Below are 25,072 nucleotides of genomic sequence, written 5' to 3'. Positions count from 1 at the left end.
AGCTATGGTCTGTGGTGCAAGTTCAGTGCCCCCGATGGCTACTGGTGTTTGGGGGAGTGGGCGTTGAGCATGTCAGAGGATACAGGGTGGGAAACAGCCAGCCCCACATCAGCCCATGAGATCTGAAGACCAAGAACAAGGGCAAAGGAAGGGCCTCACTCACTCCTGGCAGTGGCATCTTCCCATGTATGGCCATGCAGGGTGTTCACTCTGCCAGGGCACTGGGCTGAAGGATAAGTGTGGGTGGAAGCCAGCCTGTGGGCCACTCCTCAAGCCCCGGCATGGAGCTGCACCCACCTGCACAAAGGCCCCAGAAGGACTAGTGGTGGCTCTAGAAGGTGCTGGGAACAGGTGGGATTCGCCTGGGGAAGAGACGGGGCAGAGGGTGTTCTGGGCCGTGCGACTGCCCGCACAAAGGCCTGGATGCAGGGCATGAAGCAAGGTGTGAGGAGGAGGAAGAAGAAAAGAGCTGTGAAACAGTTGGCTGAGACCTTCGATAGCAAACCCAGAATTTGTCCGTAAGCCGGGGCAAACCAGAACCACGAACGTGGCTGAGCAGGTAAGTGACAAGGTCAGGGCCACATGCTAGAATTTTAGGTGAAGTCCAGCTGCCTGCTGGCCATGGGGGGAGGGTGGTGTTAGACCAAAGCTTTCCCTGGGCATCACTGCCTCGCTTCTTTGGGAGTGAAGTCAGTTCTTTGTTCAGAAGCAACTTGAAAAAACTATGGTACCCAAGCATTTAAGGAAGCTGCATGGACATTGTGGGGGAGGAGTGTGGGGGGGGAGGTTTCCTGGCTCCAGCTCCTGCCCATGAAGAAGATTTCCTTCTTCCATTCTCCTGCTCTAACACCACAGTCACGAACTACCTGCTAGCTATGATCCACTATCCTCTCCTTCTCAACAACAGAACCCCAGTTTTACTTCAGATGGCAATGAGCCCAGCTAAAAGGCAACATTTCTAGCCTCCCTTGCACATATAGTGTGATGCTGTGACTTAATTTTAGGATATGAGATATAAGCAGAAGGTGTTGGAAAGGATTTTTAAGAATGCTCCTTGAGATAGAAATAATATCGGTGAAGGCTAGTTCTGTCCTCTTGTTTCATCCTGCATTCAGCCTGGAATGCAAATGTGATGGTTGGAACTCCAGCAGCAATGTTGGATCAGGATGTGACCTTGAGAATTGTGCTCATGTGCTGAGGCTAGCAGAACAACAAGATAAAAGACCCTGGGCTTCTGATGACACCATAGGAGCTTCCATATTATCCTTGGGTTGCCTACTTCCAGATTTTCAATAAGAAGGAGAAATAAACTTCTAGTTTGTTTTAAGCTACTGTTTTTTTTTTTTTTTCTTGTTTCTATTACTGGCATCCTATGTTAATTATCTACTACTACATAACAAATTACCCCAAAACTTAGTGGCTTAAAACATCAATAATCATTATTATCTCTCCTGGTTTCTGTGGGTCAAGAATTCAGACAGAGCAAACAGGGATGGTTTATCTCTGCTCTGGGACATCTAGAACCTCTGCTGGAAGATTCTAAAGCCAGGGGTGGAATCATCAGAAGGCTCATTAATTCATATGTTGGGCAGTTGGCGCTGGCTGATGGCTGAGGGCCTAACTGGGTCTATTGACTGGGACACCCAAAGAGGGCCTCTCCATGCAGCTCGGGCTCCCTCGTAACATGGTGGCTGCTTCCAAGGACAAGTGTATCAACAGGGTAAAAGCTGTTATTGCCCTTTATGATCTAGCCTTAGAAGTCACGCACACCACTTCTACCCCTTCTATTGGTAAAGGTTATTAAGAAGATCCACCTGGTTTCTAGGGGAGGAAATATAAGACCCCACCTCTCAGTGGAAGCTTGTCAACATCACATTGTAAGATTGGCATGTTGGAGAGGAGATATCCTAGTGACTATCTTCAAAAATGCAATCAGCCACTGAGCCAAATGCCATACTTAACTGATAGACATCTACAGAGCGGTCTGCAAAATGAACACCAACCTTTTTATGATGCTGGTTTGAGGGAAGAAGGTGGTGACGTGACAGATGTGGGCCAACTGGGGGCAGAACAATCTGCTCAGGTCATTTATTGGGGCCCTCTGACCCATGATAGCTTAAATATGGCCACAAATTCTTCACAGCTTCCCCCTCAAGAGGTGGAATCTATTTCCCTGCTCTTTAAATCCGGGTCAGCCTTGTGACTTGCTTTGACCAATAGAATGTGGTGGATGTGATGTTTGCACCTGGAGAGGTTGGGTCTTGAGAGGCCTTGCAACTTCTACCTGTGGTGTCCTGGAGCCCCAAGACCACCACGCTGTGAAGACACTCAGCCTCGCCTCCTGACAGATGACAGGTTGTGTGCAGGAAGACTAAGGTCCCTAGTCAAGAGCTAGCTAGCATCAGCTTCCAGATATGGGAATGAGGCCATCTTGGATATGCCAGACCCAATCAAATCACAGATGACCATAGATAGCCACAGGAGTGACCCCGGGTGTAACTAGCAGAAGAATCCCCAGGCTGCTCCCAGCCCAAATTGCTGACCTACAGGTTGGTGAGAAATAAGAAATCCTTGTTGTTTCATGATACTAAGTTTTGAGGTGGTTTTTTGTGTGCGATGGATAGTTGATAAACACTGGACCCACTTCTACTTCACAATGGGGGATCACTGGGCCTGCACAACCAGGTAGAGAAGAGAATCACGAACCCCAGTGTCTTCTGGACAGCTCCCATCTCCTGGTCTCCTGCTGTCTCATGTTCACGTGTTCAGTCTCTGTTACAGCCAACATCGAGTCAGGAGAATTCTTAAAAGGAGAATGATGTCGAGGAAGGGGACAGAGCCTTGTTCCAAAATCCCAGAGGCCTCTGCCTTTACTCTCTGATTGAAGCCTGGGACAGCATGGCCAAAACAGAGCATTTGACTTCCAACCTGCACCCAACTCTGCCCCTCTGTGTCTTTTCCATCTCAGGAAAGAGCGCCACCATTCACCCCGTTGCTTAAGCCAGACATTTACGTGCCAATCCTCTCCTTCTCCTTCTTAACTTTTTATTATGTAACATTTCAGGCATCACAAAAGTGGAGAGATGGGTGCAATGAGGCCCAGCTCTACAGCCATCACCCACCGTGACCACTCTCACGTCATGCACACACACCTCCCTCTTCTCCCTGCTGCACCTGGGTTATTTTGAAGAAGACCCACAAGCTGTAGCATTTCATCCATGAACACCTCCTTCCCCCCACCCACATGAGATCTACCACCCGGGATTCCTACCTACAGCAGCTCCCTGAGCAGTCCCCAGATCCTCTCCATCCCAAGCCACCACCTGGCTTCAGGTGCCCAGGGGCCCTCCTCCAATGACTACACAGGCTCCACAAGCCTCCCTTTCACTCATCCCCTTCAGCCCATGGAGCATCATCTTCACATGTGAATCAGGTCACATCTCCACCTGACTCAACATACACTGGTGCCCCCTACCAAACATCAAATATAGTCCAGGCTCCTGCCCCGGCCCTCAGATCCCTGTGGACTCTGGCAGATGTCCCTAGGCTTACCCGGAGCCTGCCCCCCTTTCCTTACAAAGCCCCAGTCACAGGGGCCTCGTGCCTGATCCTAGAACAAGCCAAGCTCCTTGCTGCCCCGGGGTCTTGGCACACACTGTCCCACCTCCTGGAGCTCTCTTCCTTCCCCTAGCTCTTCCCTTGCTCCCTTCACCACTCAGGGCTCTGCTTGTGTGCGAGTCCTGACGGTCTAAATCCATCCCCTACCAACCCCACTGCTATCCTTGCAATAATTTCTATGTAAGTGTGTACAAGTTTATTATTTGTTCTTCTATTAGAACTAAAGCTATGGGAGGCAGATGGTCACAGATGCAGATCTTGGAGTCGGACAAAATCTGCCACTATGACATGGGCAAGTCACTTACCCTCTCTCTCAGTCTTCTCAGATCAAATGGGGGGTAATAATAGAACCTACTGACTTCTGGGGCGCCTGGGTGGCTCAGTCATTAAGCGTCTGCCTTCAGCTCAGGTCATGATCCCGGGGTCCTGGGATGGAGCCCCGCATCGGGCTCCCTGCTCGGCGGGAAGCCTGCTTCTCCCTCTCCCACTCCCCCTGCTTGTGTTCCCTCTCTCGCTGTGTCTCTCTCTGTCACATAAATAAATAAAATCTTTAAAAAAAAAAAAAGAAACTACTGACTTCAGAGGGTTGTCATAAGGATTGAATAAGATCATACGGTACCATGCTTAAAACAGGGCCCCAATATCGTAAATGCTCAATACATTCAGCTATAATCATTAGTACTAGCATTATTATTAATTATGAATAGACACCATATGACACAGACACGTGCTTCACCAGCAGCCAGCCCAAAATTACAGGCACAGTGCCGGCCACACCATAGATGTCCACTCAGTATTGCTAAGTGAATGATTCCTGCGCTCCTATGGACACCTCCAACATCCGGGGTTACTGTGCCCTGAGGATGGAGTCTCGCAGCCACTTAGCCCAGGGCCCGGACCAGCCACAGGAGCTTTGCCTCGCTCGGCCTCACTTGAGGTGGAGCTTTATGATCCCCAGAAAGTGAATGGGCCCAAGAAGGGCACCCAGGGAAATGTAAGCTGCCTCCCCACCCAGAGTAAACCACGCAGTCTCGTGTCTCCTCCATAGATCTGGGCCCAGGACCCAAGGCCCCTTCGAGAGCTTCCCCCAGGTGGCTGGCCCCTGCCTTTTCCACGAGTTTCATCCTCTCTCATGTCATCCACGCTGCCATCTATTCTCTGGAGCTCCCGAGGAAAGTCATCACTGAGGTGGCCAGGGTGTATCTGGAAAGGGTAAGGAGGATCAGGCGTCCAGCCAAAAATTGGATGCATCCCTGAGTCAGCATGGGCAAGGAGTGCTGTGGCCCAGTTACGTGAAGGCAAAAAGCTCCTAGAAGTCAGCTTCCACAGAAAGAAAGAAAAACAGACTGGCCAAATTGATAAATGCACACCACGGGCCCGAGGCTGTATGTACATCTCCACCAAAGAGGAGTTTCTGTCCAGAATGTCAGCTCAGACTCAAATCAACTGGTTTTCAGTAACCTGGGGTCCTACTCCAAAAGACTGGCATATTTTTCTTCTCTTTGACTGCTATTTTTGAAACTTGTAAAATGAAAGAGACCAAAATAAAAATGCTGAATTCTTTCAGTAGAAGAATTTCGAAGATTTTTTTTTTTTTAATTTGACAGAGAGAGAGAGAGAGAGCACAAGCCGGCGGGGCGGCGGGCACAGGCAGAGGGAGAAGCAGGCTCCCCACTGAGCAGAGAGCCCGACTGGGGCTCGATCCCAGGACCCTGGGATCATGACTTGAGCTGAAGGCAGACAGATGCTCAACCGACTGAGCCACCCAGGCGCCCCTCAGTAGAAGAATTTCAGTGTATGTGTTATAAAAGCACAACATGTCAGGGCGCCTGGGTGGCTCAGTCAGTTAAGCATCTGCCTTTGGCCTAGGTCGTGATCCCGGGGTCCTGGGATGGAGCCCTGCATTGAGCTCCCTGCTCAGCGGGAAGCCTGCTTCTCCCTCTCCTTCTGCCCCTCCCCTGGTTCCTGCTCACTCTCACTCTCTCTCTCAAATAAATAAATAAATATATAAAATCTTAAAAAAAAAAAAAGGCAGGAGAAAACCTCAAAGACCCGCAAGAGAGGGATGGCCACAGAGGCACGGGGCGGGTGGTCTAGATGGTTCCTGAATGAAGTCCAAAGCCAGAAATGTCTCCTGACATTGCTATGGTAGCACACCGTCCCCCTCTGGCCACACAGCCACATGGCCAGGAATGACTGTTGGGGGGTCACAGGCAGCAAGGGCCCCTCCGAGTGGAGGCTCTCCCAGCTGTCTGGACTGCAGCATAAAGTGGCTGGAAGCTCTCAGGTGGCAGTTTCTCTCTCTCATAAACAAGCCAACAACAAAAAGTGGGCTTTCTCTTCTGTCGGACTCACTGGATGCTCCACTGCAGGACCTGTTCCCCGTGGCTAGTGGGATCTCACACCAATCTAGAACGATCTTCCTGGTCTCCAAGTGTGGTAAGCAGAATGGTGGCCCCAAATGTGTCCACTCTCTAGTCTCCGGCACCTGTGAACATGTTACCCTACATGGAAAAAGGGACTTGCAGCTGTGATTAAAGTTAAGAACCTTAGGGCCGCCTGGGTGGCTCAGTTGGTTGGGCATCTGCCTTCGGCTCAGGCCATGATCCCGGGAGTTCCAAGATGGAGCCCCACATCCATCCAGCTCCCCGCTCAGCCGGGAGTCTGCTTCTCCCTCTGTCCTTCCCCCTGCTCATGCTCACTGTCTCTCTCACTCTCAAATAAATAAAATCTTTAAAAAAAATAAAGTTGGGCACCCGGGTGGCTCAGTCAGTTGGGCATCTGCCTTCAGCTCAGGTGGTGATCCCAAGGTCCTGGGATCGAGCCCTGTGTTGGCCTCCCTGCTCAGCAGAGAGCCTATTTCTCCCTCTCCCTCTGCAGCTCCCCCTGCTTGTGCTCTCTCTCTCTCTGTCAAATAAATACATAAAATCTTTTTAAAAAATAATAATAAATAATAAAGTTAAGGACCTTGAAGTGGGGAAATTATTGTGAAATATCCAGGTGCAGCACCCATTTCAACCAGCCCTTTGGGGGTTTCTTTGATCAGCCTATTTTCAGTGGCCACAGAGAATGGAGAATCACTGGGGCCTGGTGAAGCATCAGTCTGTGGACTGGGCAGCTAATGGTTGGGATAGACTGACTCTACCTTTCCTTTCTCCCCAAGTCTTGCAATTCTTCTCTCCGTAAGTATTCCAAGTCTGACTCTTCGTAGTGTGGGCCAATGCTAGGTCCAGGCTGGAGCGAACCCTCTGGAAAAAGCTGCCACCAGATGTCTGTGTTAGAGCAAGAAAATCAACCTTTCCCTGAGCAACCCCCAATCCATGTGTCAAGACCCGAAGAGTTCCTTTCTGCTGCCTGGTAGCGCACCCCCAAATTCCAGGTTTGCATGCTCTTCGCTGTCTTCCATCATTCATCCTGGATGTGACATTGTCTTCCCAACCTGACTTTTGCACGGCACCCACAGGCCCATTTTGGTTTCCATTTCCACCCTATCACCAGCCACCACGGGGCCAACCCGGCAGTAGAGCAGAGAAAGCGGGGAAGGGGTGTAGGCATCCCCAATCCCAAACCTTCCTCCCGGCTCTCCAAGTGTCCTCCATCGGGATACGGCTGTCGAACAAGACCTTTCCTTTGATGTAGGGCCTGCCACACTGCAGCAAACTCACAGGAAGTCATAAAATACTATAAAACTTTGAGAGAAATGCAGAAATACCCGACATCTGTCAGACAACTGGCAAACTGCTGGATTGAGGCAGTTCGCAGTTTCAACATTGGATCGCACTGCGTGCCTTTTGATGACATAATATCTCTGTGAATCTGGGCTCTTGGCAGCGGCCACAATCAAAAGCAAATACTATTGGGAAAGTCAGTGTGTAACAGGAAATGAAAGTGGCGACGTCCAATCTGATTCCAAGTTTTGAGAAGTTGTGCAGTGCCCAGCAGCACACTGTGTACTCCTGGCAGGTGCTTGTGATTACTTAAGAATAAAAATCTGCTTCTATCTTTCAATGTATGTGTATTATTCTTTCAAATGACTACTGAGGTACTAAAATACAAGTACCTCTTGGAGGTGCCTGGGTGGCTCAGTCTGTTAAGCGTTGGACTCTTGATTTTGGCTCAGGTCCTGATCTCAGGGTTGTGAGATCGAGCCCCAAGTCGGGCTCCACACTCAGCATGGAGTCTGTTTGTCCCTCTCCCTATGCTCTTCCTTCCAATCCCTCCCTCTTTCTCTCTCCCTCAAATAAATAAATAAAATCTTTTTAAAAAATACAAGTACTTCTCGTATTTATTAAATGGAACTGTGAGGCATGTTTTTGGCCCAGGAGTGCCATGAAAAACCCACTGAGGTACTCAGGATATGGAGGATACCACGAACCAAGGGAGACAGAACCTCTGCTATAGGGATTTAGTGGGTTTGGGACTTCATCTTGTGCTGATTCGGCTCTCCCATGATCAGGGTTTTTTTTTTTCTTTTTTTAAAGATTTTATTTATTTACTTGAACGAGAGAGCACAAGCAGGGGAAGCAGCAGAGGGAGAGGGAGAACCAGCCTCCCCGCTGAGCGGGGAACCCGACGAAGGGCTTGATCCCAGGCCCCTGGGATCCTGACTTGAGCTGAAGGCAGACGCTTAACGGACTGAGCCACCCAGGCGCCCCCGCCCACGATCAGTTTCTGGACTCTGTCTTCAGGGCTCTCCTGAGCCAGCTAAAGCAGATAGCACTTCTTGTAGAAGTCTGGGCAGTCACCCTGAAGCTTTTTACTGGCTTCCAGCAGCAAACCTTGACTCTCCTCCTAACGAGTCCTTTCTTCTCTCCGACAGATTATTGTGGCTAGGGTGGCTACTCTAGGATGCCCATTTTCGTATGAGGAGACAAACAGAGAGCAATTAGAGGACCTGCCTAAGGCTCCCCAGCCCTTGAGTCGTGGAGCTGGAATCAAAGCAAGGCTGTCTGGTGCAGAGTGCCTGCTCTCAGCCATGACTAGTTGCCTCCCAGAGAGAAATCCCTTAACTCACCAAAACCATGCTAAAGCCTGGCCACTGCCAGATGCCCTAAAACTGCGCCCGGACCGGACCCCTCGTCTGGATCCCACACGGTCACAGGTAATGCCTCGTTTGCCAATATCATCAAAGCACGATCAGCCCGGGAGTGTACACCTTGCAGCCTCCTTGGTAAAAGCAAGCTCCCCCTGTTGAGGTCGACCCGGTGGGGCTTTCTCTGTAGACCTACATCGCTGGAAATGCCTCAGAGAGTAGATGTGTGGTTTCCTTAATTCACAGAACTACATGTTAGATCTGTGGGAAAGAACTACAAGACACCTATCTGCTAAAGCTATGCGAAAGACCTAACAGTCAAGCATTTTATTTTATTTTTAAAATTTTTATTTATTTAAGAGAGAGCGTGCGCGCACGAGTAGGGGGAGGGGCAGAGAGAGAGAATCTTCCAGCAGACTCCCAGAGGAGCCCAGAGCTGGCACAGGTGGGTGGGGCTCCCCTGGGGGCTCGATCCCACGACTCATGAGACTCTGGCCCTGAGCCAGAACCAAGAGCCCGATACTTACCCGATTGAGCCACCCAGGTGCCCTGCAGTGAAATATTTTAAGTCTTAGGTATTGGCGTATCCCAACAATCTGTACAATTCTAGGGTGTGATCATTCAGGGGTGAATATGATTTGAACTTATTCATGTTTAGAGACTGCCTGAAATTGAGAACCAGAAAGATCCATCTACTCTGCCCCTAAATGTGGCCCTAAAGTAAAGAAATTGGATTCCAAAGATTATAGGTGGGGAATTTCTGAAGTATGTCCATATCCAAGTGGAGATCAAAGAAGCCCATCGTGGAGAATTGTGAACTGACAGTGACAACTGTGAATTGAACAAAAGTTCTTTTTAAAAGGGCTATTTTGAAGATTATGATTCTGACTTGGGAGGAACTAAGATGATTGGCAGTGGAAGGAATCACATAAAATTCCTTAAATAAAAATGTACTGACTTAAAAAAAAAAGGCAAGTTCCCTGGGAGGTGGGCATTTTCTAATCAGAGACACGGCTATCATTATGGACTGGCTCTGGTCTAGGATTGAAGATCACGGAATCTATCTGGGTTCAAACCTCCACTTACTAACTTGGTCAAATAGGGTGAATGGCCTGACGCAAGGCACTTGGGCAAGTGCCCTCAGCTTCCTCATCTGCAAATCATGGTGAGAGTGGCACTCACTGCATGGGGGTTCTGGACCTCAAGTGGGTAAAGACATGTAAAGCCCTTAGAATAGGATGAGGCAGACAATCTCTGCTGCAAGCATTCAGTATTATTTTCATTATTATTTGGCACCAAACCCTACTCCCATTCATAGTGGCCAGGGCGCCAGAACTGGAATCCCATCTGGAAAGCATCTTATTCCCCAGACTTTGAGTTGCTTGGAAGCAATGCCTGATGCAGGAAGTGAAGGGTGTCCAGCTGGGTGCTGGTACCTACTGGAACTCAGTAGATGTTAGTGCTGCCCCCTTCACCAAAGCCACAAGCCTCATCTGTCCCAGTAATGTTTGAAAAACATTACATTGAGCCCCTGGTACCGAACTCCAGAGTGTCCTGGACTCCTGGAGCCCCAGTCTAGTGTGGGAGTGAGCAGGTGAATATTTGCAAATGTAGTGATGAGCGCTGATACAGAGATCTGCCCTGAGATCAATCCTGCTCCCAAACCTGTGACTCTCAGCTTCTACATGAGGGTCTGTGAGCCCAAACTCACTCCCTCCTGCCAAAGGCACACTTCTAAAGAAGGTGTCCACACTTTGGAGCACTAGTTGGGGGAGGGGAGGACCCAGCCCTAAGGATTCAGGTGAGAGTCCGTGCTTTCGCCCCTGGGAAACGGGATTCGTGGGCAAGGTACAGCAAGAGTCCCAGCAGCCGCTGTAAAGACTGGCGGGGGCCTCTTCAGCTCACAGAGACCCCCTTGGGGTCTTCCAAATACGACAGAGGACCCATGCGAGTGGATCTGCTGTTTTGCTGGGGGGCAAATATTTGCCGAAGCGGCCAATATCTGAATAACACGAACATTTAATAAATTAAGCCAGTATTTATTGGGCCTTAAGGTGCTTTGGGAGACGGGGCACCTGGGTGGCTCAGTCGTTAAGCGTCTGCCTTCGGCTCAGGTCATGATCTCAGGGTCCTGGGATCGAGCCCCACATCGGGCTCCCCGCTCAGCGGGAAGCCTGCTTCTCCCTCTCCCACTCCCCCTGCTTGTGTTCCCTCTCTAGCTGTGTCTCTTTCTGTCAAATAAATAAATAAAATCTTAAAAAAAAAAAAAAAAAGGTGCTTTGGGAGAGGGGCCAGGTTCGCGGTGGCTGCAAGCCCAGGCGCCGAAGGCAGGTGGCGCCAAAGGCCCATTCATCCACGCCTCCCGTCGGGCTTTCGAACTCATTTCAGAGCTCCCTCCAGAGAACCTGCAATCTAGGCGACCGGAAACCGTGAGTAGGGAAGGAGACGGGGTGCCAGGGCCGGGTTCGGGGCATCCTGGTCAGGGATACGGAGTTCGGATCCACACTAGTCTGAGCATATTCAGAAGGCGGTGAGCGACTTTGGGAGTCCCGGGCCCCGGATTCCCGCGAAAGTGGAACCTATAGGTGGGCGTGGCTATGCATTCACAATAGGTGGAGCCTGAGAAGAGGTTGGGTTACGCTCTCTGCGTGGGCAGATTCTTTTGCGAGAAGCCCCCGGCAAGAGGAGCTCTGGGTGGGCGGGACTTAAGGGATCGTCAGGGTGGAGTTTGTGGGTATCCTTAGTGGGCGGACCCGAGGACTCTGTAGGTGGGCCATTACCTCAGTGTGCAGGGAAAGTGTTAGCCAGACGTGGGCGGAGCTCTTTTCCCAGCAAGGGGCCCCGCCCCTGCGATTTGAACGGCTGTGAATGGGCGGGACTTGTAACTGGGGGCGGAGCCTGAAGAGGAGCTTAAGGGGAACCCGTAACCTCCTGGAAGGCGGAATTTGCAGCTGTCCCGGACGGAGAAAGGTCTCTGCGGAATTCCCTGCACTCGTGAACCGGGTCTCCGGCTCCGAGGAGGGTTGGAGCTTGTGGTTCTGTTATGCGGGGCACGCAACGCGGAGTGAGGAGAAAGTGTAAACTCTGGGCGGAGTTTATACTTCCAGGAAGCGGGAACTAATAACTGCCAGTTTGCGCAAGCCGCCCTGAGGAGGCGAGGCTTATGGCCTTGGTGGGCGGAGCCATTGTTACTGCCTCGGCCGGGGCGGAGCTGATAGAGCAGAGGGGCGGGGCAATGGTTCTGCGAGAATCTCTGAGCTGGCAGGGGGCGAGGCTTGTGGCTTTGGTGGGCGGGGCTTCTGAAGAGCTCCTGAGGGGCACTTTGACAGTAGTAGGTGGGCGTGGCTCGTAGCTAGGAGGGATCTGTCTGATGGTGCGGGCATCGGCCTGCTGGTGAGGTTCGCTCTTGGATGAGGAGGGGTCGGAGAGTCGATGGGCGGAGCCTAAGACACAGCTCCGGGTCTGGGCGGAGCCCAGGCTGGGCGCAGGCGGGGGTTCTGGGCTGGGAGGCAGTCTGTTTAGGCCCGCACGCAGCTCTGCATCTGTTGCTCATTACGGGATGACAAAGAGCCGGCTCTGGGCCCCCTTCCCCACTCCCATCCCCTCCCTCCGACAGCAGTGCATTTAACTCCTTCCTGCCCTGAGGGTGCTCTGGATCCCCTGCCCAGGGTCTCAGGAGGGAGCTCCAGTCTGTCTCATCCTGGCAGGATTTGTCACCCCCCAGGCTGCGCCCACACCTCCTTCTCAGACCCAGGCCTCTAGGCCACCCCGCGACTCCACTCTCATGCATTGAATCTCTCCAGCGGCGTCTCCGAGGTTAAACACTTGGGCAGGATCTGGCAGGGGCGTCTGGTTTGAGTTAGGGGAACATGAGAGCGGGGGCCGGGGGCGGTGCATAGCGTTCCCTCCACCCCCTCCACGGCCCCCGGTTCGTCCCCAGTTCTGGCCCCTCCTCTACCCGTCCCCTGGGGCCCGGCTCAGGCCCAGGCCCTGGGGCCAGAGGGTGGCATAGGGCACCCGATAGGGAAGGGGCCTTTAGGCCACCCCTCCTCTCCTGTCTGGGTGGTCGTGGTGGTTCTGCTCCGTCCTAATTAGAGGCTCCTTAGAGACTGCAACTGAAAAATTACAGAGGCAGTGGGAACCGGAGCTTCCCCAGCCCAGGTCCCGCCTTTCCTGGTCCCCAAGGCAGTGAGCCCAGGATGAAGGAGTTTGCCAGGTTCCCGCAGGCTGTGATCTTTGACCATCCCCTCTGGATTCGTGGGACACCTCAGCATTGAGCAACTTGCTCAAGCTCTGATCTGGGTTCTCTCTGACCCAGCACCACCCACATGGAGAAGCGCAAAATGTGGCCCAAGCCTTGCTCAGAAGCCTGCCAAGGGAGCTGGAGATGGGATAGCTCTCCCAGGTTCCGTGCTCTCCCCATCCCAGCCTGCTAGGCAGTGACTCCCACCTCCTCCCCAGAGCAGGGAGGAGGGGAAACTTCAGAGCACCTATAACCCAGAGGAGTGGCAGCACCCTTGAGTGACCCTGGGCCCCAGCTGCCAACTTCTGGGCAGCCTGTGGGGATAGGATGGCAAGTACCAGAAGACAGAAGCTCACCCACTAGACACCCTTCACTCCCCAGAATCACCAGACCCAGAGCTTAACTTTGACTCCTAAATCCCAGTTTGGCTCCTGTTGAGCAGAAGCCCTCATTCTAGAACGCTCCCCCATTTTCAGCCCCACTTGGAGTTTTGGTAAAAACAGGAACAAATATTGGGGCGCCTGGGTGGCTCAGTCGGTTGAGCGTCTGCCTTCAGCTCAGGTCATGATCCCAGGGTACTGGGATCAAGCCCCACATCGGGCTCCCTGCTCGGCGGGAAGCCTGCTTCTCTGCCTGCCACTCTGCCTGCTTGTGCTCTCTCTCTCTGTCAAATAAATAAATAAAAAAATTTTTTAAAGATTTTATTTTTATTTATTTGACAGAGAGAGACACAGCGAGAGAGGGAACACAAGCAGAGGGGGTGGGAGAGGGAGAAGCAAGCCTCCCGCCGAGCAGGGAGCCCTATGTGGGGCTCGATCCCAGGACCCTGGGATCATGACCTGAGCTGAAGGCAGATGCTTAACGACTGAGCCACCCAGGTGCCCCAATAAATAAAATCTTAAAAAAAAAAAAAGAGGAACAAATATGAAACTTCATGCCAAACCTCCCGCTCCTGGGCTCGCTGTGTGACCTTGGGCAAGGCTCTGCCCTCTCTGGGCTCCTGTTTACCCAAGAATCTCTGAAGCATACCCTCCCTTAAGGGGTCTTACCTTATATCCTTGGGGCCCAGACAAGCTGAAGGAAGGTCCCCTCTTTTTTGCTGAGTCCTCCCAGACCCTCCCCTCAGACATCAATGGGGGTCAGGAACTTTGGGTGAGGTTGGCACCCCGTTTATTGGAGAAGACCCCAGCACCCACCCCCTGAGGTCCTGGGGGCCTCGGCGTCTCCTCTGTCGTGAGCGCTGGGCCGGGGAGCAGAGTTCCCAAGAGTCAAGTCTGGTAGTTGACTGAGAAAGGAGCCTGGCTGGGCCCGGGGGGAGCAGGAAGCCCTCTGTCCAGCTGGGCAGCCCCCATGGGTCCCTGGTGCAGCCTGAGCCATGTGTCCAACGCATGCCCCTTCCCCCTACCCCGCAGAGGGGGGGCTGCGCCCCATCACACGCTGGTTCTGCAGGTCTGCACCCCTGTGAGGCTGCCCCGGTGGGGCATCGGTTCTGTTGGGCCCTTGCTCCCAGCGTGGGTGACCCAGCGATAGCAGTCGGTGACTCGCTTGTTGGGTGCGTGGGGGCCACAGCGGGTGCAGTACACGATGCCCAGTGCGAGTAGGACCACCAAGAAGACACATGTGGGCACTAGGAGTGCCACCAGCAGCCACCGGTCATCCCTCCGGCTGTGGCCTGCCGGACTGGCCTCCTCCAGGGCTGTTGGGGCTGCTGTGGGGGCTGCTGAGGGCATCCAGGGACCCACCTTGGTGTCACGGGCACCTTCCCTTGGGACTTGTGGGGGTTTGGAATGGGGGTGTGTAGGGCTGGTGAATGAGGTCTGGTTAGTGGGGCTCTGAGGGGGCTCTGAGGTGAGGGTAGTGTCGGGGGCTGGGGGCTGGGTGGCAGAAGACCCAGGAGCTTGATGGGCAGGGAGCACAGGGGATCTGGAGGTAGCGGTCAGAGGGGGCTGAACAGTCGAGGTAATGGGAAGGTGGGTGGCCTGGGCTTGGAGGTCTGGGACATCTGGGGTGCCAAGGGATTGATGGGCACTGGAAGTGGTACCCAGAGGAGTGTGGTTAGCAGGGATCTGAGGCACATGAGCGGTGGGCTGGGTATCAGTGACCCGGGTGTCTGGGAACACACGGGACAGTTCAGGATATTTGGCTGAGATCATTGGGGGCTGGTGAGCAGGGGGCCGTGCTGGGCGGGTGGCAGAGATAATAGGGGGTTGGTAGGCAGAGGGCAGATCTGGATGGTTGGCTGAGATCATGGGGAACTGGTGGTCAGGAGGCAAAGCTGGGTGCCTGGCAGGGATCATGGGGGGCTTGGGGGCAGGGGCCTGGGGCGGGCGTGTGGCAGAGATGATAGGGGGTCCGTGGGCAGAAGGCAGCGTGGGGCGTGTGGCAGAGACCACCACGGGTCGGGTGACAGAAAGCACTGAGGAGTGGTAGGGGACCCTGGGGGCACTAAGTGGGGGTGGCCAGGTGGGGTCCAGGTAGGGCATCCGATGCTCTCCCTCCTCTGGGAAACTAGGTCTGTAGGCCAGGCCAAAGTCAGGCGGCTGCGTGGCCTCCATCCACGGGATCCCAGGCACCTCCGTCCAGCTACCATCAAAGGTCTCCCAGGCCTCGTGTTCATCCTCTTCATCCTCTTCATCCTCCCCGTCATCAAGCAACTCGTCCCCTAGGTCCTGGGAAGCCCGGGCACCCATGGCCCCAGCGGGGCTGCAACTGATGCCATCGGCCTCGAGCTCGTGGCCCTCCCTGCAGTAGCACTCGAAGCCACCGACGTAGTTGACGCACATCTGCTGGCACACGCCGGCGATCTGGCACTCGTCCGTGTCCACGCAGCGGTGCGGCTCATCCTCGGCCGGCCGGAACCCCAGGCGACAGTGGCAGCTGTAGCCCTGCGGCCCGCCAGGCTCACACTGTTGCTCACACGGGGCGTGGGTACATGGGTCCTCGCAGCTTTGCCCGTCCGCCGCCAGCCGGAAGCCCTCGGTGCAGCGACAGGACACGCGACCGTCCACCTCCTCCACGCACTCGTGGTCGCAGCCCCCGTTGTCCGGGCCGCAGCCGGCCACCGGGCACAAGGGCCCGGCCCGAGACCAGCCCACGCCACCCTCGGGCTGCTTCACGCAGAGCAGGGAGGCTTCTCTGCCAGCCTGGCACGGCACGGCAGCCACGGAGCCGAAGGGCAGCCACTCAAACTCGGTGGAGACCAGGTGGAAGGGCGTGGTGTAGACCGCCGGGCCCGCCTGGCCCACTTCAGCCGGCAGCGCCCGGCAGGAGCCCTTGAAGCCAAACTGGCACAGGTAGCCATCGACGGCCAGCGTGCACGAGCCCTCGAGCCAGCGATGCTCGCCGCTCGCCTCGAGGGCGGCGCAGCGCTGGGCCGGGCAGGGGCCCCCTGTGGCCGGCTGGGCCCAGTTGGTGAAGGCCGTGTCCTGGTCTCCCGTGGTCCACGTGAAGCCGCGCAGCGGGCGCTGGGGTTGGCATTGCCGGGCCTGCCGCTGCAGGCCGATCCACAGCAGCCGGCTGGCCGGGCCCGAGCCCACCAGGCTGTCCACACGCTGGGCCTCCTCGGGGGTTCGCGGCGTGGCCAGGTCGCCCCCCAACTCGCGGCAGGCCCGCCAGGCCTCCAGGAAGGTGCGGCGCCGAGGGAAGAGCGCGTAGCAGCTGCCGGGGCCGCAGATGGCCCGGGGCTCGGCTGCCCAGGGGGCCTGGCCCAGCGTGGGCACCACGGCCGCCCAGGCCAGCAGCAGGCGCAGCAGCATCGCGATGCCCCCCGACTGGCCCGGGGCCGGCTCGCGGCCGCTCTTGACAGGGGGAGGGACCGGGGCCTCTGGCAGGCGGGCCGGGGGGCGGGCCTGGGCCGGGCTCAGGCCTTGTAAGGAGTGGGCCGGGGCCCGCTGCCAGCTCGCGGCTCCCGCTCCCCCGGGGCCGCCGGAGCAGGAAGCGGTGGGGCGGGGGGCAGAGGTGGGGGGGGTGCTGGAGGGTGGGGGTGGGGGGAGGCGCGGCTAGCTGACTGGAAGTCGAGAAGAGGGGGGAAACGCCTGCCCAGGAGGCTGGAAGACCCTCAGAAAAATTCGGGCAGTCTGGGGCTCTTGGCCGTGGGGTGAGGTCCCTTCCCAGAGACTCGCCCGAGATCCAGTCTGGACACAGCGACCTCATCACACTTGTGAACTGTCTCAGGGCCCAACTGCTCGTCATACATGTGCAAACATGCTCTGACTCATGCCCTTCACATGACACACGTGTGTGTGCGCTCCTCTCCCCGCACAGGAGCACTCTCCTGACACACTGTCCCATCATCCCAGACTGGTTCATGGTCTGACGCGCTAACCTCCTCGGACGCACATGCGTAAGTGGTGCGGCACCCTACCTGCCCTTACACGAGACACCCCTCACGTCCGCGTGCAGCCCCTGAATGGAATCCACCTTGAGCATGCAGGCATCAGGCATGGGTATCATCACACCCTCATTTATGAACTAAACTCCTGCCTCAACCTCCCCCCACCCCCAAGCTTCCTGGCTCCAGCTGGACCGGGTGTGTGGGGGGAAGGAGGAGGGGCAGGGGGCTGCCCTCCCTTCACCTCTGCTCAGCCTGGGGCCCTGGGAACCTGGGCTTAGAGGGGGAGGAGGCAGCCCCCAAACAGGAAATGCTTCTCTGGGCTCCTGCTGCAAAAGGGCAGGGTGCATGGGGGCGGGGGTGGGGGTGCGGGGGTGGGGGCAGGCAGGGGCTAGGCTGCAGGCAGGGTGAGCAGGGCTGGCTGGGAGGGGACAGGCTGGGGAGAGGCCATGTATGGGCATGAAGCTCACAATGACACATACATGTGTATGTGACACAGGCGTCCATGTGTGGAGCTCCCCCTGCCCCCAGAGGCTGCTGTGTGGGCCTGGCCAGGGTCCTCTGCCCGCCCCTCTTGGAGGCCTCTGGAGGCATGTGCACTGAGCCCATCATCCAGGATGGTCCCTGGGGAGCTGGCTGTCAGATTAACCCGTGAACACCCACTGCACTCTTAGCAGAAGTTTGAGCCGGGGCGTGGGGACGTGGAGGAGAGGCTCCGTCCCTCAGTGCTCTGCCACTGATGTGCTGTGTGACCGCTGGGAAGTCACTAACCCTCTCTGGGTCTCCGTTTTTCTTATCTACAAAATGGGGTAATGTGTCAGGGCTTTTCAGCTCAGCAGGGCTATCGTATCACAGCTCTCCGTGTTGGTAAATGTGCTTTGTCAGCTGCAAAGTATGAGGCAAATGTTCCTTAGTCTTCTGAGCAAATCTTCTGGGTCGGGGGTGGAGACCAGAGCAGCTTTGCTAATTACCTTACGGTGCCAGGGCTGGCCCAGCCAACCCGGCCAGTCCCCCTGAGAACGAGGGCTTTTGAAGCGCTTGCTATATGCCTGGAAGGTCGTTCTTTTAAGGTCTACATCTGTGAAATGTATAGAATGATCCCCCTTCTCATGAGAGGAAAGTCAATATGGGGCAGTGCATCCTTCCCTTGGCTCAGGCCCAAAGCCTTGAGATCATCCTTGACTCCTCTTTCTCCCACACCCCACATCCAATCTCCCAGCAAATCCTGTTGACTTCACCTTCAGGATAGATCCACAATCTGACTGCTTCTCACCACCTTCTTTGCCACCCACCTCTGGCCCTTGCCACTGTCCCCTTCCATCCAGAATCTTGCAACAGCCTCTCCTCTGGTCTCTGTCTTGCCTTCTCCATCCTGCCAGAGGGATCCCTTTAAAACCCAAGACAGATCTGGTCACTCCCCTGCTCAGAACCCTCTGGGCCCCCATCTCGCTCAGAAGACAGGCCAACATCTTGGCCATGGCCTCCAGGCTGATGTGGTCTGCCCCCAAACTTCACCCCACTCCCACTCACTCCTCTGCTCCAAGTACTCTGGCTTCAGCTGTATGTGAAACTTACCAGGTCCACATCTACCTCTTGTACGGACTGCATTGTGCATTGTAAGATGTTTAGAAGTATGCCTGGCTTCTATCTAGAGGCCAGTAGCATCCCTCCAGTTGGGACAATCAAAAACGTCTCCAGACACTGCTGAATGTTATGCCCCCCCCCCCAGAGAACTCTTGCCCTAGGAGACTATGGGTTCCATGAGGGCAGCGTCATTGTCTTGTTCCCTATTGTATCCCCAGACCCTGAAAAGTTCCTGGCCCATCAATGCTGCTCACTATGGTCTGTCAAATGAATGAATGAATAAGACTCAGATAAATGAAGAACCTGGCCCAGGGCCATGCTGGGGGAATCCAGGATGCTATCTGGAGCCAAAGCCCACCTGCTCCCCACACCTGCCCAGCCTTCCCCAGCAGTCCGACCATTTCAGAACTGGGAGATCCCTGGAAATCAGCAAACCTTTTCGCAGGTGGGCACACTGAGGCCCAGGGAGTCTCCGAGCTAGTCTGTGGCGGGGCTGGGACTAGAATCAAGGCTGCCTGACTTTCGTTCCAACTCTCTTCTTGCTGTGTGCGGTGTCCTGAGGAGCCATCGAGCCCTGTCTGAGAGCCGGGCATGGCATCGGGAAGTGAGGATGGGGGAAGGCAGGGCAGCAAGACGGACAGCCTAGACAGTGCTGAAGGGGGGAGCTCAAGATGCCCTTGGAGAATCCAAAGGACTCCACTGGAGTGAGGGACGTCTGGAGAGACTGTAAATAGTGAAGAGGGAATGTCAGAAAGGGGGTAGAGGCCTGGCTTGGAAGGCAGTAAGCTACCCCTAAAAGACTGGCCTCCATCGCTGGGGCCCTGGAGAAGAGGTATGATGGGAGTTCCCTGTGGCTGGTGTGTGGTGGGTGGAGGGGGGACTGGAGGTTGTTGCAATAGTCTGGGAGAGGGGAGGGAGCTGGCTGGAGAGCCGGGCAGCAGGGCGGGCCGGGCTGGGGGAGGCAGCCTCTGGAGGCTCCTTAGGGGCTGGCCAGAGCCTGATCCAAGGGTGTGGCGGGCCCAGTCATGATTCGGGCAATGGCCCGTGCTGGGGCGTCTGAGGGGAGGCTGCAAGCCGTCTGGCGAGTAGGCAGGTCAGATCAGAGGTCAGGGCTCCAGCCTCAGTTGGAGTGAGGGGTTGGGGGGCAGGCAAGAGAAGCAGGAGGAAGAGGGTCAAAGGCCAAATTCCAGATGGTCTGGCTGGGCTGACTTGCAAGTAGAGGGACTGCTGAGCCAGGAGGGGGTGGGGGTAGAGATGAGCGGGGGCACCTCTGACCCCAACAAAACTAAGGATTTTGTGGGTGGAGAATGAGGCTTGGAGCCGCACCTGGGTGCCTAGCATTCCCCTGCTTCCATCCAGGTTGGGAGAGATGGAGTCGAGGTAGCCTAGGAACTTCCTACCCTGGTCAGGATGGGGAAGCAGCAGCACGGCATCAGGGATCTGGGGGTGAGGGGACAGAGAGGGGCTGGTTGCGGTCTTACTCTTTCTGCCAGTCCCATTCAGCCTGACTCATCTTGCTTCCCTCCTAGCGCAGAGAAGATGCTAAAGGATGCAGTAAATGCTTGGATGATGGGTGGGTGGATGGATAGGTGGGTGAATGCATGAATGTGCACATGGGTGGAAGGGCAGTGAGGTAGGAGAATGCGCGGATGCAGGGGTCGGGTGACAGACGGATAATGGATGGATGGAGGAAGGAGTAAGTGGATGGATGGATAGATGGCTAAGTGTATGCGTGTGCGGACAAGAGAAGACGTTGAGAGGCATGGCTGGCCACAGGGATTCAGGCAGAAGTGCTCATTCATAATGAGCCGCACCACGATGGATGGTGGGCTCAGGATGCGACTCGGGATCGGTAGGAGTGCGGTCCCGGAGGGCAGGACGGCTCAGACTACCACTAGCAGGGATCATGTGTGATGCTTCCTTGGTACCACAATCTGTCTTCTTGGTTGGGACCCGAGGCCATGGTGTCTTCCTAGCAGGGGTGGGGACAGCTCTGGACACCAAGCTCTGCTCCCAGTGTGGGTTAGGAGGCTGGAGTTCTCTGCTCTGATCGTGGCCCTTAGGGTGAGAGCTCACCTCAAGATGGGCTTGAGAACAGAAGCCCACTTTCCCAGAAGGAGCCTTGTCTTCCAGCTACTGGGACAAGCCAGACAGTGGTTTTGGATGCAATGTGTGGGCCCGTGGGGGTGGGGGTGCAGGCGGCCTGCAGAGGGGCTGGCCTGAAGAGAGCCCAGTGTAACAGCCAGGATGGGGGGGTTGAGGATGATTGGGGGGCGCCCCCTGGGCAGGCGTCCTAGAGCCTTGCCACAGTCTGCTGCTGAGCCAGCACATTGCTTTGTGTACAAATCACCTCCTTTCCTCCTTTTTCTTTTGTCCCCATCCCCCCATCTCCCTCCATTTCTAAATTCTTCCCAAACCACCCCAGCCTTCAGGCTGTCAGGAGGAAGGGCCAACTGGTGGGCAGGAGGCGCCTGGTCTTGGGTGGGAGCTGCAGGAGGGGAGGTGGGAGAGGTCCCAGGGCAGAAGTGGGGAGGGAGGGCAGTCTGGGGGGAGGGCAGCAATTTTGGCCTCCTTCCCCTCCCCACGTGCTGGTGCCGCACCCTGTGTGCTTCTGGATGGGAGAGACCGCGGGAAGGGGGGCGGTGCTGGGGACTGGACGGGGTGGGAGGGAGAGGCTTGGGGGGAGGTGGGGCCCGGGGAGAAGGGGTGTGTCCAGGCCTGGTCCCTGGGGGTAAGGGATTCTGACAGCTGGAGGGGGCTGGGGGGTGGCGTCCACCACGGAGAGAGCCTGGGTGTGCTGATGGGTGTACCTGGGTGTCTGTACACGACCGTGTGCACGTGAGTGTGCGTGCTTGCCTGGGGCTGGCATTGCTGAGGGTCCACGCAGCTGGGTGATGTGTGTGTGTCCCCACAGGCCCACAGCTGTGAGGGGAGAAACATAGGGCTCCCCTGGATCGCCCAACCTGGGCACAGCTGGGGCCCTAGTCCCTCTCCTGGCAAATGCCTGGCCTGAACATCTGGCCACATCTGCCCACAAGGATGGCCGTCCTGGAGCCCACCGCAGAGCTAGAAGGGCCCAGCCCCACCGCTCTGCTCAGTGTCCTCCCAGCTCAGAGAGGGACAAGGCTTTGCCCCTGGTCACAGAATGGAGGCAGAGCAGGGACTACCTGAGTCTGGGGATCCCAGGAGGGGACAGCTGGGACCTTTGCTGTTCCTGTCCTTCCTCTGCTGCTCTTCGGCTGTGAGGGTGGGGACTCTGTGGTCCCTGAGGCATCTGGCAGAAGCCTGCTACCGAGGGTGACCAACTTGTCCCAGTTTGCTGGGGACTCTCCTGGTCTCAGCACTGCAAATCCTGTATGCTGGGAACCCGTTAGCCCCTGTGTCCTTCCCTCTGCTACCCAGTGTCAGCATCCCCGTCTCCACCTGCACCCTGGAACTTTCCCTTCTTTTCCTGCCCCCTCGCTGCCCCAGGCATCTCTGGGGTCTCACTGTCCCTCGCACTGTTTCTCGTCCTCTCTCTTCCCTCTCTGCAGTCAGGCGTCCACAGCGCTCCTGTCACTCTCTGGGGTCTCTCTGTCTCCTCCCCTGTCCCCAGGATTGTCACCTTGTTGGTTTTTCAGGTCTGTCTCTCTGTTCTCTGCCCACTTCCGTATCTTCCCTATCCGCCTCTGGTGTCTGCCCCCTGTCTCCCCATTCCTGTTCCAGCGTCTCTGGCTCGCCCCCTTCCCTGGGTGGTCCAGGCCTCCCTCCTCTCCCCCGGCACGCACCCCCAGGGCTGGCTGGGGTGGGAGCCAGGTCTGGGGGCTGTGACCAGGCCAGGAAGGGGAACCCAAGCAGACATGATATTTATGTTAGGACTTCAAAGTGGAGCGGAGCCTGAGGCAGGCTTGGTGGGGGCCAGTGGAGGTAGGAGAGGGGAAGGGGGTGGTGAGCCAAAGCCCGATTAAGGTCAGCTCAGGCCCCTCCCTGGTGAGGGTCTCCTTGGTGACACTTATCTCCCCCGTGGGACACTGAGACCTAGAGTGGGGACAGAACAGGCTATTTTGGTGCAGAGTTCCAAGAAAGGCACTTCCTGTAACCCCTGTCCTGCCTCCAGCCCCATCCTTTCTTCCTGTCACCCTGAAGGAGCTGCCGGGTCCTCTGAGCATCAGCCCAGCCAGGGAGGCAGGGGGCTCAGGAGGTGGCAGGAGCAGAGGGCTCCATCTCAGCAGGAAAACATCCCTGGCGCTGGGACAGCCGTGTGTTCTCGGCTCTCTGGCAGAGGCCTCTCCTGGCAGGGCAGCGAGGGTCTGTAACCCTGTGAGCCCTGACTGGGCCAGCCGGGTCCAGTCCTTCAGGGCCTCTGGGGTCCACTCCGGCTGCCGGCCTGAGGGCCCAAGGGGCCAAAATGGCCGTGAAGGTCACCCCACCCCTGCCCCCCACCCTTGGCCTAACCCCTGCTAAAGACACCCAGCTGTTGGGGCTGGGAAGGCGTGGGGTCAGGGGCCCAGGCCCCGGGTGGGGAGGGCGGGAGGGGCCGATTGTCTCATCCTGTGGGCTCAGCTCCTGTCCTAAGGCCCTCCCAGTGGCCGGACCCAGCAGACACCCCTCAGGCTGGGCCACCCTTCAGGAAGCCCCCTCCCAGACTAGAGGCTTGCTCCGGACCCAAGATCCTTTCTAGTCGGAAGCCCACCCAGGCCCCCAAAGCCCCAGCCCCTGGGTCATTACCCCCACCCTCCCAGATCCTCCCCAGGCGCTTCCCGTGAATCACTCAGGCTGGAATCTGATGAGCTCAGGCCTCCCCGCCCAGTACTGCCGGCCTCTGCCTCCTTCCTGGCCACTGGGGTTGCCACAACCCCCACGGGGGTCTTCTCAGCAACTTCCAGCCCCCACCAGGGTCCACCACGGACTGGAATGGATAGGCCCGGGCTGGAGTGAGATTAGTCGGGATCAGGGCTTGGACCTCTTCTGCATGATCAGAAGTATGAAAGTATGGGGCGCCTGGGTGGCTCAGATGGTTAAGCGTCTGCCTTCAGCTCAGGTCATGATCCCAGGGTCCTGGGATCGAGCCCCGCATTGGGCTCCCTGCTCGGCGGGAGGCCTGCTTCTCCCTCTCCCACTTCCCCTGCTTGTGTTCCCTCTCTCGCTGTGTCTCTCTCTGTCAAATAAATAAATAAAACCTTTAAAAAAAAAAAAAAAGATGAAAGTATGTGCGTGTATGCGCATGTGTGTGTGCGTGTGCACGTGCGTGTGTGCACGTGCGTGTGCACGTGTGTGTGCGCGCGCGTGTGTGCGTGTGCACGTGTGTATACTTCCTATGCGTGTGCAGCCTGAGAAGCAAGCCCACGTACCGTGTCTGAGTGGGGGGTTTGGCGGTGCTACGCGGGTAGCTGTCGCCGAATCCCTGTGTATCACTCACCACGTGTGTCAGCCTGTCCCCATGGATGTGTGTCACCGAGTCACACTCTGAACCCGAGAGGCAGGGAGGGTGTTGAGGGAACGTCTGTGAGCTTGCAGATCTGGGGATGTCTGTCAGGGTGCGGCTCAGAGGAGGGGCCCGTGTGTGTGTCACCATGTCCCATCCCGCAGGGCATGAGTGGCCAACAGTCTCCAGGTGTTCCCAACACTCTGAGTGTTCCTGTTAAGGCTGGGGGTGCCCAGGTGTTCCGCACATGACCGTAGCCTACAGGATGTCACAAATTCTGTGTGCAAACAGGAGTCCAGATGTTTCTGTGTGTTAAACTGGAGGGGGGCGAACATGGGTCACGAGACCATGGCACGGTGTTAAATGCTCTGCGTTGACGGTGAGTGAGGGTGGTGGTGTGGGTCTCAATGACTGCCTTTCTCCCCACCCCTCCCGGGGCCCCTCTCCCCGGGCCACTCCACAGGCCCTGGCTCCCGGCTCCCCTTCCCAACCTCTGTTGGCAGGACTCCCGTTCGCAGGACGAGCCCAGGGCCCCACTGCGGGGATGCTTCCCCACCCTGGCACCAGGCCGGGTGCAGGCCCTCCGAGTGCCCGGGGTCCCCGGGTGGCCTCCCTCAAGAAGGGGGCCTGGCATGTGCCTGGGAACGGGCATGCTCGCCCCCTGGCGGCAGCGATGGAGAATGCGCCGCCCCAGCCCCAGGAACTCGGAGGAATTGTTTAGGCTGCGTCTTCCCGAATCAGTCATTCCACCTCCATCTACTAAGTGCCAGTTCCGGGCCACGCATTGTTCTAGGCCCCCGAGATTTAGAGGCGAACCAGGCTGACTTGGCTCTGGCCCAGTGGGGAAGACAGACCATAAAC

The 25,072-nt window shown here is 56.4% G+C and overlaps 1 protein-coding gene and 1 non-coding gene across 2 annotated transcripts; one reads left to right on the top strand and one right to left on the bottom strand.

Moving 5' to 3' along the window:
* Positions 1-8,807: 8,807 nt before the first annotated feature.
* LOC118554170 (small nucleolar RNA SNORA18) lies at positions 8,808-8,937 on the top strand. Its single transcript, XR_004926390.1, has one exon. It is a non-coding gene; the product is annotated as a small nucleolar RNA SNORA18 (small nucleolar RNA).
* Positions 8,938-14,040: 5,103 nt separating this feature from the next.
* Positions 14,041-16,696, bottom strand: CD248 (CD248 molecule). Its single transcript, XM_036121531.2, has one exon. It carries the CDS (start codon positions 16,646-16,648, stop codon positions 14,324-14,326), a length of 2,325 nt encoding a protein of 774 aa, XP_035977424.1. The 5' UTR covers positions 16,649-16,696; the 3' UTR covers positions 14,041-14,323.
* Between the last annotated feature and the right edge of the window lie 8,376 nt (positions 16,697-25,072).

The sequence above is a fragment of the Halichoerus grypus genome, chromosome 11, assembly GCF_964656455.1.
Source record: "Halichoerus grypus chromosome 11, mHalGry1.hap1.1, whole genome shotgun sequence".
Lineage (NCBI taxonomy): Eukaryota > Metazoa > Chordata > Mammalia > Carnivora > Phocidae > Halichoerus > Halichoerus grypus.
The sequence above is the reverse complement of the archived record's forward strand: the minus strand, read 5'-3'. Positions and strand labels throughout refer to the sequence as shown.

What these genes read in the sequence shown, in the direction of transcription:
- CD248 (XM_036121531.2), bottom strand. Translation starts at nt 16,648, where the DNA reads ATGCTGCTGCGCCTGCTGCTGGCCTGGGCGGCCGTGGTGCCCACGCTG.